Source organism: Alosa sapidissima, chromosome 14, assembly GCF_018492685.1.
Source record: "Alosa sapidissima isolate fAloSap1 chromosome 14, fAloSap1.pri, whole genome shotgun sequence".
NCBI classification, from domain to species: domain Eukaryota; kingdom Metazoa; phylum Chordata; class Actinopteri; order Clupeiformes; family Clupeidae; genus Alosa; species Alosa sapidissima.
In genome coordinates, this window is record NC_055970.1 from 21,128,745 (window position 1) to 21,146,244 (window position 17,500).

Here is a 17,500-nt window from a genome sequence, read left to right on the forward strand (position 1 = left end):
CTCCCAGTCCTTTTCCACCCCTGTCCACCCAGTCCCTAAACGATTACACCTGCGTCTGCGGAGAACTTTGCTCGGCGTGAGATGAGTGCCGTGGCTGGTTTACATATGCCGACCTTTCTCCAGTGCTCTCAGGGCGCCCGGGTGACGAGGACCAGGGAGCGCACGCCCTTCTGCAGCATAAATATTGATGCTTATGCGCTAGTTAGAGAACCACGGCCCAGTTAGCAAATACTGGAGAGACAGAGAGAGGCACGTAAGCCGGGTCAGGCAGGGACATGCACACGCGCACACACACGCGCACAGACACACACACACACACACACACACACACACACACACACACACACACACACACACACACACACACACACACAGCTCACTGAAGAGTTCAACTAAAATAAAGACTGAAAGCAGAATTCTGATTGACAGCTCCTGGGTGACAAAAGGCCTGGCACAAACAATCTAGCGGAATCCAGGCCTATTTAGTTTCTCAGTGATAAAGAAAATGGGACTATGAGTCCCTCTCAGCCAAAGAATAAACTGCTGGACCTTAGGGTACCTTTCAATCTGCCTTTGGTAGAACTGAGGTGCTATTCGCTCAACCAGCCCTGACTTTTAAACATAAGGCAGAACAAGATAACAGAAAGCTGTGCCTGGGTCAGTTTGTGTGTGTGTGTGTGTGTGTGTGTGTGTGTGTGTGTGTGTGTGTGTGTGTGTGTGTGTGTGTGTGTGTGTGTGTGTGTGTGTGTGTGTGTTCAACTTGGCCTGCTAATGGACACACGGCTTTCACTTTAACTGAAAAAGAGCTCTGTACAATTATTTCACAATTTCAGCTTTTAAATCTGCCTGAAAGAGGCAGCCGGAAACAAGGACAGCTGCACCATCTTACAAATGAGCCGTGCAAAGAGGACGGAACAAAAAGAGCCTTCAGACAGCATTACATGATTCCAGACATGCTCCACTCCAAGTCAACACAACAGCAAAACCAAGAGCACACCGACATAACTGCCATTATTGAGTGTTTATCATTCTAGGTCATAGGCTTTTCAACTGAAATTATGATGCGTGGGGAGTGTGTTGTTCAGCACAGCTGAATGTTGCCTTCCAGACAGCTGCATTTTCAAATAATTTCACACTCACTTTCTTTCCCACTCTCAAGACAGGTAAGTGAACTTGCCAGGCAGATGAATCAATAACAACCTGCTACTCCATTCATTATACATTAAAAACCAAGATGCATGCTAGCTTTCTGGCTCAATTACATTTTCTGGTTTTCTGGCCTGGCTTCTTTTTAGCCAGTAACTTTTGGGCTTGTTGTGAGCTGCATACAGTATATTAGATATTCAGAAAGAACTGTCCATGACTACCAAAGTTTGATCTTTTCAGTGAGGCTTGGAGATCTTTTTTTTTCAATGTTGGCCTCACAAGCCTTAGTCTCACATACATTCAGGGAGGACACATTACCAAATGCACTATGAAATAATGACTCTCTGAGAAATCCCTGCATACCTTTAAAAAACAATATAAAGAAAGCATCCCATTTCAAATGTAGCCTATATCCCTGAAAATAAATCGTTATTTACAATCTAGGAGTAGCCACAAAGTTAGAAACATACTTATGAAGTCACACTGCAAATCAATCAAATAGATGCAGTTCAGTTGGAGCTCAGTAACTGTCCTTTAAGTACATTGCTCAATTATGAACTGCATATCCTTAGAGCTTTTCTCTCCGACTCATTAGCAAGTACACAAAACCTCAGGGAAATCTGCTAGGATGATGTGAACTAAACATTGCACTGAGAGAGAGAGAGAGAGAGAGAGAGAGAGAGAGAGATGGATGTGCAGATTACATGCAAAAAGATGCAGATCTATTCTTCCCTGAATGTCCTCAAACTTTGTTAAAACTGTTTTACATTTCCGCACAGTGCAATGAAGTGGCTGACTTACCAGCAGTGAAGTCTTTATTGAGGTCAATAAAGGCATTGGAATGGGGAACTCGCATCTTAACGTCACTGCCAAGAGCATCCCGCCATATCACCTGCCTACAGACAGGAAATGCGTACTAGTGTTAGGGGCTACACGAAAATGCAAAAAAAAAAAATGGTGATTATTTGGTCAATACTGAGATCACAATATCTAACACAAGCACTCATTATGTGTTTCTTCTGGGAATATAATAATACAGTACAGTATATCAACTAGAAAAAGTAATAGACAAATACATACAAAATGTGTAATTTAACATCAGATGAGCATAGGACTAATGGTTCACAGCCACATTAGAAAATAATCTGGTTTAGGTCAGGATTTTCATGTGGGGATATAATGTGATGTTATACTGTAATTTAACATTTTCAACATCCAAGTCCAACTTTTTTGCATCAACCCAAATTAATGTTTATTCCAGGACTGCAAGGGTAAATAAGTTTCAGTAGTAGTAGCAGTAAGTAGAAGTAGTATTCGATAGATCGATAGATCGATAGATAGATAGATAGATAGATAGATAGATACTTTATTGATCCTTAAGGGGAAATTCAAGAAAGTATTCAAGGGGATATTCAGTAGTATTTTATACTATGTATGTTGAGATCATATGAGATGATAATGATACATCTGAAATTCACTTAAGGCTAGCCTCTGAGAAAGAGTTTGGATTCACAGAATGAAGACAAGCATATTGTTGCAAAAGAAAGGGGTGGACTGAATTTGCGATGAGAAAATGTTTTATCTTGATTTATCTTGCTTTTATAATCACTGGAAGCAATCATGCAAAGCAATCTAGGAGTGTCCACTCTGCATTTGAAGTAGAAATATTCCAAAAAGCAAAGGATTGTCTTTCAGAGAAGGGAGGGGGGTGCTTGTGGTTAAATTTGGTACTGTGTCTGCCTCACCCAACTCATATGGATCTGTGCTGCCAATAAACCGTAATTTCTCGAAATATCGCGCCTTTTCTTGTGGTCTAAGTCCTGCCCTATATGCCTTTGCATCTTGGACACGTTTTGATGAGCTTTTCTGTTGTTTAAACATGGTTATAATCACTTAAGGTATACAGAGTGCATAATACTCCATTGTACTTCATTCAGTTCTTTACGTGCCTCCAACATGGCCATGCAACTGGGTTACCGCTTGTGCAAACCCCTAATTAATCGCTAGTGAAATAGGCCTACTCCAGTTTACACAGAATGCAAGGTAGCTTTGTCGACGAACGACAAATGAATAAAATACCCTACCTCATGTGATGGACATTATAAAACATAGCCTACATAGTGCTTCTAATGATCAAGAGAGATTTATTTGTCACATACACAGTTACTGTAGGCTATATAATACCTAGCGTTTTTAAATTGCATATCCATTGCCATTCACTGGCTGTCAAATTAATAAATGTACTTCTAGAAAACAAAGCAGCATGGCCATCATCACGAGCACAACAAATCAGGGAAGGGAACATGGTCTTGTACGTCATCTCTTTTCAGATGGTTCCGCAACACACTACAGACACACAGTCCACATCTGTCCGACATGGCAAAATGAGTTTGGGGTCTCCAGCTGATCCAAATTGCTCCACTTCGGATATGCTGATACAATGGTCTAATGTGGAAGGGAGGGCGAATCGTAACAAAAGTGTATTGGATACATTTGTATCCGACATAGTGCAGATGTAGCCTAAGTTAGGTTGAAGGCACTAAGGACTTACCTTTCTTTGAGATAACAGACTTGTGTGGCAACACCAACCACTCCGAAGATGTCTGGGACCATGTCACCATTAAAACTATGATTTAAAAAAGACAACAAGTTCAGGGCCAATAAGTAAAAAAAAACATTTAAAACTACATTTTGGATTGATCTACTGATGCCAGAACTACCCTTAAAGGTGCCATGTGTAAGAATTGAGGTAAAAATATCCAAAAATTGAGCTACACGCATTAAAAGAATAAGAAGAAATAAGGGCGATGATGTCATTAAAAAAATGACAAGGTATAGTGCTGCAGAGATATCAACCTGAATTAGCATGCTAAATTACTAGCCACAGCCCGACAGGTGTCATAATACCAGTTTCGGCCATGGGAGGCGGTATGCGGGCAACATAACCGCCAGCCAAAATGCAATACACATGTCTTGGTTATTACTCTAGGGTAGACCAACTCGCTTTCTGGAGGTATACTGCCCCCATCTTTTATGGAATGTGGAGTATGAATTGATTTTTTGGCGGACATTACACATGGCACCTTTAAAACTTAGATAAATGAAGCAGAATATCAAGCCAATGGCTTTTTCCATGTGTACAGATAAATGTGCAGGAAAGACTAGTGACTTACTCCATAACCAGAGGCTGGTCCAAAAAGGTCTTGTTCAGCTCAACCCTTGATTTATCTGTCAGTGTAAACCAAAAATCCCTTACAATGTTTACTGTCACTGCAATTTACAAGATACATGTTGAAGTATCAAGATGTATTGAAGTTACATCAACATAAACACAGGAAGTAGTTACGAGAAATGAAAATGAATTCACAAACAAATAGAGCACTACAAAGCAAGTTCGGATGTTTTCACATATAGTCCATTTTAAAAACTGAACTCAGCCTATTAAAAGGGGACCAGAAAGTGGACCAAAACAAAAGGGACTCAGATCATTTTGTATTCATATTGGGAGTTCATTTGAAAGAGGACTCAGATCTCTTTCTGGTGCCCTTCAGCTCTGATGGGGCCTCAGTTTTCTTCATGTTCACACAATACTTTCTCTGATGGTCTCAGATCTACTTTGGTCTCAGTTCGGTCTGTGTTATGTTGGTGTGTTCATATATGCACAAAACATGCTGAGTCATCAATCTGAGTTTGTTTAGAAGGCTGAAAGGGACCAAGTGTGGAAACACCCTTACAGGCAGTAATGCAAACTCTTTAAATCTATATCATTTCTGACATGGCAATTCACATTTGCAAATACCTAGGGCGCCAAAAAACTACACTGATGCAGAAAGGTGTAGGTGAGATACAACATCATTAAAGAAGCAACAAATACATGTTTATAAGTAGGACAAGTAGTGCTTGTCATGCCTGCCAGACCATAAAGAAGAGTGACAGTGTGGGTGTATAAATGTGATCATGTGAATTACCCAAAGTCTGGTTGTTTCCCCAGAAGACAAACACTGTGGTGTCAGAGGCGTCTTTTCCTTTTTTGGACATGGTGAGCAACACATCCATCTGGGAGTCTCCATCGTAATCACCAGGGACAACACTAGTAATAGCCATGTCACTGAGAGGGAACAAAACAGAGAGACAGAAAGGGTACACAACAGACACACACAAACAGATGGAGAGATGGGGAGAGAGAGAGGAGTGTGTTTGAGAAACAGTTAGCGTGAACATGTCTTCACTAAAGGACTACCAGACCTACTTGATGTGATGTCAACCACATAGACATTTACACATTAGTCTTACAATTAATATCAGAAATCTATTTCCCCTTGGTACATACTGTATCATCTGCTGTTGACAGTAGCCTTATACATCAGTTCCTGTTATAAACGTAGCCTAATAACAATATTGGGCATATAGGGGACATATGAAATAGTTTATTAGTTTGGCAAGGAAGAGATGAAAGTCATTGATTCTAACATATGCAGCTGAAATATGGACACAAATAATGTGCAAAGAACACTATGATCATGTATTCAACATTAACATATTCTGATGACACTGTAGCCTATTGCGTTGCCTGCTCAACATATGATTGGGGTGCATTTCATTTATTCACATTTACATAAGGCTTGAACAAAGGGTTTGACTTTGGCTGGAGTACAGAGTAGGTTTAGTATCATGATCTGACATGTCATGTCCACTAACACTTACTTTGGGATGTCACCTTCGCCAAGACGAACTTTTGGCTTGAAGTAGGGTGCTTTCAGATCAGCCAAAAAGATCACTAGTTCAGACTCTGCGAAAACAACAAGCAACCAATAACAAAATTCCATTATAGTCTGGATGAAATTGGCATGTTTTTATGTACATGGTCAAGGACATCTTGGCAAAAATCAGCTGAGGTGTGGACTTTGTAGCATTCTATCTGAAGGTTAAGTAAAGCAACTGTGTTGCTATTTGTAACAAATAAACTAAATTAACAGTTGTATCTAGCAGGTCTCGGTGGCTAGCTAGATCCAGAGCCACACCTTCTACAACTCCTTGTGTAAACACAAGCTTCTGTCATTAAAACACCAATATAATGGCATAAGCTTAAACAAATTATGGTTTGTATTCTTTAAAATACCACACATATATGAAAAAAAAAGAAACGTGGTGACTTTGGGGGCAGGAGACAGCCAAAATATTACGAGTCTACCATGTAGCTAAGTTACTCACGTTCTTTGATGATGAAAATGTCAGTCTGTTTGTCCGAGTTAAAATCACCAAAGGCAGCGATAGTTCCATACTTTTCTGACCCAAATAAATCAGTTGTCACATCTTGTCGTGCAAAAGCCACATATTGCCCCAGAAATCCTAAAATAAGCGTAATTAGGTATGAAGAAGGCAGCCACATCCTGATTCTCTCTTGATTCAGGCAACACAAACTGGAATACTGCACCTCGCTTTACGGCAGAGTGAACTGTCAAACAATTTAAGATTGCTGGTCTTTCTTTAAAAAATTAGGGGATTTTGTCCTGCCAAATAAATTACTTCTGATTTAATCAAATGCATTCAGTATACGGTTTATATATAAGGTACATAAAAAAAACCGATTATTTAAAATTGACAACAATTACTAATGTGACATCACAGGATACTCTCTTCCTAGTTTACGACATTGTCGCACACGGTTATTCTGAAGTAAACATGGCAGATGTTAGCTTGGCAGATATCGGGTGGAAACTATTGGAGCTCAAAGCCAGATCTAAACGCTCAGGTTTGGCATAATATGTTGCATGGCCTGTGTGTTTGTGTTTGGTAAATATGCGCTGATGCAAATTGCAAGGTTGCCACTTGTGCTTAACCACAGTGAGCTGCGTGCGTTCTTGCATGGCATAGCCATTGAGTCCAGCAGCATGAACATGGAAAGGTCAATCTCAAAGTTTGCTGTAGACTGCAACAGCGGCGCTATTTTAAGATCGTCAATGTTTCACATTAAGATTGTGAATGTAATGTGTGTGTGCCATGGCTAATTACTGTTCCAACAGACATGTAGGACTACAGTATGGGAACATCTCATAATCACATTTCACTGTGTTCCATAGCTCACATTCGTCAAGTTGTCAATTGCTCTGTCATGGTGTAACCAGCAACTCCTAGGCTATCAGGCTATTCATTATGCCTAATGATGGTTGGTGAAAGCTTTATGTTAAACAACTGTTAAGGCTTTGGTGGTCACTGTATCTACCTAAATGGCTCACAAGATTTTTAGAAGTTTTAGAAAGGAAGTGCCATTACCCTAACCCCCCTAGTTATAGGCCTTACTTCTTCATTAAATACCTGTAAAAAATCATAATAAAGCACAGAATACCATATGTCTCATCATCACTGCTGCCTTGGACTAGATGAGTGCTATGCTACATTTTGTTTAATTATGTGTGATTGACATATTCAGTAACCCTTGATATATTCAGTAATCCTGGTGAATGGCCTGTGTGTAATTCCATGTAATTTGTTTCACTGTTATGCTATACTAACCCTGCAAACCTTCTGTGACTTACTGTAGTGTAATTTAGCTGAAAGACGATTGGCCTAAAGTTCACCTTTTGAGCATGGCCTACTCAACAAATGAGATTTCCACCGGCATTCAGAAACTTCGCAGACATGGTAAGTGGTCAGTGGTTGATTCTGAAAGGGGTGTAGGCTTCCTCTGAATCGTGAGCAGCAGGCTCTCCCATCCCTCCCCTTTGAAGTTGGCCCAGATGAAGTAGGCTACTGTACAGTATAAGCGCTCATGCCTGTGGTGATGTCCTAAAATATTTCTTCAGAAAGTGTGTCTGAGTATCACCAAAAATACATTAAGTAAGTTCACTACTGTACATACAAAAAGAACCAATCACCAAAATGCTACTTTCCATTTTTTTCTGCTGGAAGTCCTAAATAAAATCAAAATGTAAATGAAAAATCTTCTAACGGCATGATATCTTTAACATAGAATTTTGTTCTAATTATTGGCTTTATAATTTGTGTTATGGTTTGGTAAACTTTACAATGTTTTACTGTAAAAATCTGATATGTTTTGGGGCTGTTGTCAATGCATGTTGTTCTTGTGAACACCCTGAATGATTTTTTTGTACAATTGTGTTCCTTCTTGGTGGGTACCTCTGAGGCTATTTTAATCTGTATGCAGGGTATTCACAGCACACAGGTTGATACAAGTAAAGCTATCAAAAAAAAAACAGCAGTTTGTTCCATTTGTGTTTCAGTGAAACTGGAAGACGTGGCTCTTTCATTTGCCTGCAGACCTCCTCTGCTCATACCCGGTTATCTTTAAAATAGATGGCTTTGTACCAGCTACTTAAAAGCTGATGGAAATTATGCTAATTTGCCTGGAAATGTGAATTTTCAGTACCTGAGGTATTGACCTAAGGTCGATCCCATTAAAATGTAAATCGCTCCAGAGTTGATTGTGTCTGAAATGGTAGTTCACTGCGTGTGGGGTTTCCCTGAAATTCGCTTCTCTTTTCGTCACTGAGTGAGACACCAAATTTAGTTGTGGCAAGTTCTATTACTCTTTGGAGTTTGTGGCAATGTCTTGAATTTGAAATGGTCTGCCTTGCCATAGCTGCATGACTTGACCTTTGATTTGACAAATACCATTGCAACCAAAGAGCCTTTTATTCAGTCAGTGTTTTAGAGTTGCTGTTTCTGTGTTTCTGATTTGAAAATTGAGATGCTTTTCATGGTGGGTGAAAGATTAAATATTAAAATAAAATTAGAACTTTTGTGAGCAAAAAACTGTTACAGTATACTCAGTTGTCACTTCAAAGTAAATAAATGCAGCAGCAAATACATAAATATGTAGGCTACATGTACATTCACAATGTGTTGTTGAAATTCGTATAACTTAATCATCCTTAAAATATGTCCTTTAAATTTAATTTTTGTGTAAAATCATAATCTTGTCACACACAAATAGTCAAAGTAGCTTTACAACTTTTGTTAGACATTGTCACAGACATTGATAATGCACTTACTTTAATGGACTAGTCTGTTGACAAAGCCTCAAGTGTTTTATATATTTAGTTGCCATTCCTGTGGCTACACTTCTACCACAAAATATTTTTTGTCAGTAGAAGTAAACAATTTTTTACACGGAGTATTAAGAAACCTTTCTACCTCTCTTTTTCTCAGGCTCCATTTATGAACCTCTTAAACTCTCTCACCTTCATCGGGAGGATGAGCCTTTGTGGGAAAAGCTAGACCGCTATTACACTTCAGGTGAGTTTTTTTTTTTTTTTTTTTCAGTTATTCAATGCATTTTTATTCCAATTATTTACGACCGGAGGACATGGACACAGCATCAGTATTCACCTGACTGGAATGTGAAGATACTCTAGTCCTCAACACTATAAAGATATAGTTCAATCATGTAGTTCAATCATATAGTTCAACACTATAAAGAATAGTTCAATCATGCAGACCCAGCTCTTAGCTATGAGGAATAGTGTCCTTTTGGTAGCCTGTATATTTTGGTAAATACATCTTAGCAGTAGAATTAGTCATCTCCTCTGAAGAACATCCAGCTGCTTAAATTCTGCAGGATTTTATGTTTTACTGAATGCACATTATGAGCGGGAAGCCTAGCCAACAATACATGACCTCTTTTTGAACAGCCCATGAAAACTGTGTGTGGATTATATGTGGTGTATGCCTAAAATAATCCAAATATAGCGTTACCGTGAAATGCATCTCTCTGATTATTCATTTTTAATTATATTATTGTTTGTGTAATGCAAAACATTTTGCTTCCGCGCCACTTCGCAGATGTACTAATCAGGATTTTCCCAAAATCGGTGGCTAAATATCTCTAAATAAACAGATGATTCAAAGCGGAAATGATGATAGCACCTTACTGTGCATCAGTTGTCAAGATGTCAGTACTCATAAATAGCCAACTTCAGACAATGTTGTATGAGGTCTACCGCTCCATTGTTATGTACAATGTATTGTTAAACTAGGTGTCTCTCTCCTTTCCTGTGTGTCTTTTACGTTTTTGACTAAGCTCAGTCATTCTCTATAATTTCTAAAACTGGAAGAGTGGGTTCTTACTATTGTTCTGTTTAAAACTCATGATTCATGAGTTATTATTGTGATTATTTTCAACAATTGAGCTTGGTCTTTCTGGCAGCTTATGCCATGAAGTTACCCTACTGGTTGGATGGCTTGATATGCCTAGCTCATCTTTATCTCCATTAGTTGAAAACAACCTGCTGAACTGGATTAACGTCAAGCCAGTGAATTCTCAAGTTTCAAACTGATGCATTTTTAATATTCAGAGTTAAAGTTAACTAACTCTTCTGTTCAGTGTAGGTCTCAAACAATTTTACTGTCAGTAATTTCTTGATTAATGTTGTTACATTGCAGTCATGTTATGTTTAGTATTTCTCTCAAATCAGCAGTCTATATAATACATTTGATATTCCCCATAATGTGATTAAATCTTTTTAATTTTTAATTCAACATTAGCCTTCTATGGCAGTCTGTTCCTATTGTAAACACAATAGTTCTGCCTGCTGAAATCTGTTTGGTACTCTGTCGCCAGCTTTTTTCCTGCCATTTGGCAGTGGGAGCCTGCGAGATGCAGATCTGGCGGGCTGCTGAGCCAGCTGCTATGTTTTGGGAGAGTCACGTGTGTGTGTGTGTGTGTGTGTATGTGACTGAGTGACAGAGGGAGTGTGTGATGCTCTGGTATATGTTAATGTTGAGCCCTCAGGAAAGACCAGTGGGTCTCTGCACCTTCCGTCGTTAATCGATACTCATCAGTTCCACCACACTGCTCCCACTCTAGCCTCCCAGAGCTGCCACAACTCCTCTGTTTAACATCGCATCTCTGCCCCCTCTCTGTCTCTCCTCCTACTTCTCTCCCCTCTTTTTTTCCTCCATCTCCCCATTCTTTCTTTCTTTTTTTTAAATCTCACAAGTGTCCCACTTTCTGTTTCATTCTGTCCATTCCCTCTTTGTCCGACTCCTTTTTTCTTGTTTGTTTCCACCTGTCATTCTCTCTGTATAGTTGAACACCCTACTATTATCTGCCATGCCGTCTCACTATCTGTCAGTGTCTTGCTCGTCCTCTTTCTTTATCTTGCTTTCTTTCCTTACCTCATCTTAGCCATAACCATTGTTGTCTAATAAAATATATACTTCTTATACCATTAATATTAATATATGCTTGAGCACACTTGTCTAATAAACAGACATAAGATTGAGTTTGCTTATTCTTGGGAACTAATTAGAATCTGCTTTTTAAATACTGATGAGTATTTTCTGGGAGAATGTGCCCTCCACCTTCCAGGGAATTAATATTTTGAATTTAAATTCAAGGACTTTGTATTCCATATACTTTTGTGTTAACCTCCAACCAACATATTCATGCTGTCCTTTTACAGTACAACATAATGATGATATGACATGATGTCCATTTAGCGCCAAATAGCACCTCGTATTCCATATACTTTTGTGTTAACCTCCAACCAACATCTTCATGCTGTCCTTTTACAGTACAACATAATGATGATATGACATGATGTCCATTTAGCGCCAAATAGCACCTCATATTCCATATACTTTTGTGTTAACCTTTTGTGGACCTTTTCTCCATTCTAATAATGGCATTATGTATCTTGGGTCTAAAACACCCATGCCATCTGTATCCCTTTTTCCACTACTGCATGGCACTGATAGCAGAGGTAATTTTGCTGCTAACAGACATTCTCACTCAGCCTGTTGGCTGGTCATGATGAGGCTGATGACAAGGCTGCGCACATTTAGTGCATGGCAACAGATCTGGACCCTCCTGGCCTGTCCACAGCTTGGGCCCGATCGCTCTCTCACTCCCTCTATCAGACGACAGCAGATGATGCCCAATCTCTGCCAGTCCTTGCATGGCCGTGTGTTGTGTGGACCCTGGCGCTGAGTGACCCCCTCACTGCAATATGAATGCATCATTATGCACTGTACAGTATTGTTCACTCTGACGCTCTCCTGGCCCCCCAGGCCCTCATCCAAGGGCTGAACTAAATGATGGGCAACATCAACAACAATGAAATGAACTCACTGCAGGTTATTTATTTATTTATCTGTTTCCGTTATATGGTTATTTATTTTTGATTATCCTTTTTTTAACTCCCTGGTGGTTTATGGAGAATGCTGTGTGAGTGTTCAGGATGTTTTGATGATCAGAGGTCATTCTGTCTAGCAACTGTTGGGAACTGAGCTGTCTGAGACCTTTCAGCTCATATCAGGTTTCTTTCTCTCCCTCTCCCTCTCTGGTTCCTGGTTCTTGCCATTTCACAACTCTTGCTGTTTTGTGTGACACTCTGAGGTTATCCGGGGTGTTCTGTTGTCACCATTTCCTTCTGCCTTCACAACTGTGAACACTGCGCTGTTCTGTGGTCTCTATTATAGAACTCTACTCCTACAGGTTACAGTATGTAGATATGTCTGTGTTCCTTCTTCATCGCTTTCTTGTTAGCAAGTGCAGAGAATATTAAAAATAATAAATAAATATATATACTCTTTTGATCCCGTGAGGGAAATTTGGTCTGCATCTATCCCGATCCGTGAATTAGTGAAACACACACAGCACACAGTGTACACACAGTGAGGTGAAGCACACACTAATCCCAGCGCAGTGAGCTGCCTGCATCAACAGCGGCGCTCAGGGAGCAGTGAGGGGTTAGGTGCCTTGCTCAAGGGCACTTCAGCCGTGCCTACTGGTCGGGGTTCGAACCGGCAACCCTCCGGTTACAGGTCCGAAGTGCTAACCAGTAGGCCACGACTGCCCATTCTGTTCGTCGCCTCAGCACAACCATAAACACTGTTTGTACGAGGCCGTGGTATAACAGAGAAGCAAGAGAGAAGATATGTTATTTTTTGGCATTTTCATTGGCCGACCTCATACCCTCGTATTTGCTCTCTGGACATTTGCTGCGTAAAGTTCACTCGCAGGCTGCGGGGCCGTTTTCTGCCTCTCTGATCTGTCAGAACCTTAAATAAAACCATGTAATATTTATGCAATGACCTTCAACGCCTTTAGAAAAGAAAGAGAGGGGGGAAAAAAGCCTGCCCGGGTTCTGAATAGAGGCGGAGAGGCGGCGAGACTGCAGGAGCAGAGAGTGGCGGGGATTTGTACAAAATGAAATGGCGCTGATCGGTGAGCTTGGAGGAATATTTCACAGGCTGTCTGGACTGAAATGAGAAAACACCAAAGTGCAGCCAGTGAGGCAGAAGAGACAGAAGCAGGCAAGCAGAGCAGACGAGAACAGAACAGAGGATGGAAGAGAGAGAGAGGGGGTGAATAAGAACAGAGAGAGAGGGAGAGAGCAAGAGAGGTTAATTTCCCCCCACTAAATTAAATGTCTCTCGCATGCTAGTTACGGTTTGAGTTTTAAAACTAAGTATATTTCATTGAGTTTTTTGCTTGTTAGACTTTCATGAGGGATTTTGTATCAGGGATTCACATTCAATAGAGCTCTCAGAACAAGGATGAACAAAAAAAGTCATATTAAAGTCAAGTGATATTTTTTTATTTAATGTAGCTGCACTCCGAAGAGTGCAAGAAAGCAAGCAAATAAGGAAAGTGTGTTCACCTTCACTTGCGAGCAGGTTTTAGCTCTCATCTGTTCTTGTACGTTGCCTATGGCAAGGCCACCATGGCTGGAATCCTTCATTTCAGTCAGATAGCCATAACACTGATCCTCTGTCCCACGAGCACTCATAGGATGGTCGATAGGATGCTGGAATGAAGAATCTAACACACAGTTCACACAGAGTCCAGTGCGTCATAGAGCCGAATGTTGTGGATTATCTGTGCAAATACTTTCCACTCTTGTTTGTGGTTTCCAACGGTAGCCAGCTGGTACGTATAGCTCTGCAGTATGCAGGCCTACACTGTGTAAACCTCCCTCCCAACACTTTTAAGAGATGTGTTCAATTGCTAGCACGCTCCATTCGAGGTGCTGCAGTTTGCTGGTTCGAGTCCTGGCGAGTGCAGGGCTGAGCCACACAGTCAACACAACGCAGGCTACACTTATTTGTGGGGTAAGGTTGCTGTGGAGCCTCTTCTTGCCTTTCTTTCTTTTTCAATCTCACTTTCTCGCTCATTCACTCACTTATTCACTCTCTCTCTCTCTCTCTCTCACTCTCTCTCACACACACACACATTCACATTCAGCTTCTAGTGGATGAGTCCTCCTGCCTATCTACCCTGTGGCTTCAAAAGATTAAAGCTTGGGGAAACAAGTTCTGAGTTTCAAATACCCTCTCCTGCTCACCTAGTCCTTATTCTTACTGTTTTTTCTTTTGTTGTTGATGTTGTTGTTGTTGTGAATCTTGGTGTATTTTATCTTTATGTCTTTTTTTTCACCCTTCAGCCAAAGTGCTCTTTCCATTAATGTCCTTCTCCTATAAGGTGTCTGTTGTCCACCCGCTTGTCTTATAGTCCACTCACTTTCACTCTCCCTCTCTCTCGCCCTATCTCTCCCGCTCCCTCTCACTTTCTCTCTTCTTTTCTCCATCTACACACACACGCATAAACAGAGAAATAGGGAGAGAGTGAGAGAGACGTCGTGGAGAAATTGTTTCCTGTATGAAAGAGGCAGTTTGTGTCTGCTCACATTAGCTGTTGAGCTGTTGATTTAGAGGTGCATTATACTGATGGATGATAACAGCGACTGAGAGTGCGGCGGATTTGCATCTAGAGTGTTGTGATTTCTCTACCCCCCCCCCCCCCACCACCACCTCCAGTCCAGCCTATTCTACTCTGCACCATATGTAATTATGTTTTTTTTTTCCTTCTGCTGCTTATTTCTTTTTCTGCTTCAAAAGAATATTCTTATCTGTTATCACACGAATGCACAGACTGTGCTTCCTCTGCTGGGAGCTGTGACAAGACTTCAGATGAGATACACCCTACTCTTTTTTCTGTCTTATTCGGCTTCTATTTATTACCCTTCTCCTGTCTCCTCTGCCGGGAAACGACCGCGGGAGCGCCAGTGTTACCGTCGGTGCTGTGTCACGCGGTGGTCCTTTACCTGCAAATAATTACGCCGTAATAACCACTCGTGTGCCTTAATCTTGCCAGGTCGATTGAACGCTGCCGTGCACAAACCTTGTGTCAATAGACGTTCACATTAGCGCGACAGCGTTATGAACAGATGAACACATTCCTTCGCTGCAGGCTATCCACACACTTCCCACCCCTCCCCAACTCACACACACACAACCACACACACACACACACACACACACACTCGGGGGTTGCTCTCATGGCAGTTAGCGGGGGAGTCACTGAAGAGTTTATTAATATTCCACTTAATTCCCCCCGCTGCCTCTTTCTGTGGCGACGGCACTGACTTTGTCTCTTTGAATTGACCCTGGCTCTCAATAACAAGCGAGCGCGAGCACGGCGGAATGGATGTCTTCTTCATAATGGGCCGGTGAAAAATGAAGTGCCCTATTCAGGATGATTATACATCAGAGAGCAAGGGACCGCTGAGGAGGAGAGCAGAGAGGAGAGAGGAGGGGGAGAGAGGGAAATGAGGGATGGAAAACAACATAAATCAAGGGAAGAATAAAAAAAGAAAGATGAAGAAGAAGAGATGCATAGAGAGATGGACAGAGACTGATAGAAAGAAACCCTTGCAAATGACAGGGGGGTCAGTGAGAATGATGAGCATGACAACAGATGTATGGACCCTTTCAAGAGAGTTCCATTATCAGCATCATAGTTGGCCCCACAAGACTTCCTTTTTAACATTCCATATGTTATCTTAATGCAGAGGAAGTAGATTGGGGCCCAAATAGAACGTTCAGGCATTGTTTTTGTTTTGATTGTTGAAAGGGTCTATATTGGGCAAACATGAGCAAGAACACATTACTATGCTTGTGTGTGTGTGTGTGTGTGTGTGTGTGTGTGTGAATGTGTGCGTGCACGCGGCTCGCTCTATCTGAGGCATACATCTTTGTTTAGTTTAGCTCCCTCAGGGTGATGACATACGCCGTGCACATAGCTTTTCATAATTCACTGGAAATAAACCCTTTGCCTCTTTTCGATGCTGTTTGAATTTTGTCATTTGTCATTTTCGTTTAATCTTCTGCACAGGAGGAAATGCCTCAAACATGTCTCTCTTTTCTTACTGTCTCACTCATGCTCCCCACCTCCACCCCACTCCACTCACCCCCTTTGTCTTACCTCTTTGTCTCCAGTGAAGGTAACCATTCTGAACAACCAGAGCCCCACCACTGGTCTTTTTCCTGTGAAGACCTGCTCATCATGCAAGGAGGCCAAAGTGAGGGACTCCCTCTACTGCGCAGCCAGCATCTGGGCTCTGGCCATGGCGTACAGGTGAGACTGACCTAGCCCTGGTCCCCTTGTACACACCTGGACACCTGTGGGGCAGGTGTTTTGTTGTTTTGCTGCATCTAGTAATGTTGTTTCTGGGGGTTGTTAGCAACATATTGTTATGTGAAACATTTAGTCACTGTTATTGGTGTGACGATGATAAGGAATGCCTTCAATTTCTTGGGGAAATTATTAGTGAGTACAGTACGTGGAAAGAGGTGACACATTAGCTGAAGAAAAACTGAATGTGAAAACCCCCACATCCACTCCTTCCTCTCAAGATATCTCCCAAGGTTTTTCTCAAGTAGACAGTGCTTATCCATGCACTTCCCTCTTTGCAGTGTGTGTGGTTGAGTGTGGGTGTGTGTGTGTGTGTGTGTGTGTGTGTGTGTGTGTGTGTGTGTGTGTGTGTGTGTGTGTGTGTGTGTGTGTGTGTGTGTGTGTGTGTGTGTGTGTGTACTGTACCTGAAGCAGGTCAGTCTTGCCCTTCTCCCTCCTTCATTTCAATCCCCACAAGGGAACTCTGGTTCAAGGTGAGACTCTGATTCTCCAAAAATAGCCCGGCCCCTACGCTACTGTAAGATCTCCCTCCTTGGAAAGTGCGTCTCTCATGGCTCCCTCAAGATGGAATGATTATTTCTTTTCTTTTCTTTTCTTTTCTTTTCTTATCTTTCATCCCTCTGTAATGTGCATGTTGTTCCCTCAGAGGAGAAAAAAGGAGAGGAGAGGAGCAGAGAGTAGAGGGGTGTAAAAATAGAGTGAAGAAGGAGTGCACTAGGGAGAAAGTGCTCTGTCATCAGTCACGGGGCCGCCCCATTAGCCGTGTCACAGGAATTTAATTAAGATGATTCCAATCTGACAGGCCAGCTCCAGACCATTACTTACTAGCCATGTGACTATGGCAAGCTCTCTACCTCTACCTCTCTCTCTGTCTCTATATGTAGTTTTATCTCTCTCTGTGTGTTTGTGTGGGAG

At 41.4% G+C, this 17,500-nt stretch overlaps 2 protein-coding genes across 5 annotated transcripts in view; one reads left to right on the plus strand and one right to left on the minus strand.

Moving 5' to 3' along the window:
• The window catches only part of itfg1 (integrin alpha FG-GAP repeat containing 1), a gene marked incomplete at its 3' end in the record, with an annotated part of 114,845 nt that extends 108,267 nt beyond the window's left edge, over positions 1 to 6,578 (minus strand). Inside the window, 6 exon segments of the mRNA XM_042062654.1 lie at positions 1,948 to 2,042; positions 3,698 to 3,772; positions 4,320 to 4,374; positions 5,115 to 5,254; positions 5,851 to 5,935; positions 6,358 to 6,578. Of these exon segments, the coding sequence (XP_041918588.1) occupies positions 1,948 to 2,042; positions 3,698 to 3,772; positions 4,320 to 4,374; positions 5,115 to 5,254; positions 5,851 to 5,935; positions 6,358 to 6,535 (628 nt within the window).
• Positions 6,579 to 6,800: 222 nt separating this feature from the next.
• phkb (phosphorylase kinase, beta) overlaps positions 6,801 to 17,500 on the plus strand; it is a 78,853-nt gene continuing 68,153 nt past the window's right edge. For 2 of the 4 annotated variants that reach the window (XM_042060886.1, XM_042060887.1), the window contains exons 1-3: positions 6,801 to 6,898; positions 9,316 to 9,402; positions 16,390 to 16,528. In XM_042060886.1, the coding sequence (XP_041916820.1) occupies positions 6,829 to 6,898; positions 9,316 to 9,402; positions 16,390 to 16,528 (296 nt within the window). In that variant the 5' untranslated portion in view covers positions 6,801 to 6,828. Of the gene's footprint in view, positions 6,899 to 7,687; positions 7,789 to 9,315; positions 9,403 to 14,046; positions 14,224 to 16,389; positions 16,529 to 17,500 lie in introns of those variants that run through there. The other 2 variants (XM_042060888.1, XM_042060889.1) reach the window with 2 other exon arrangements.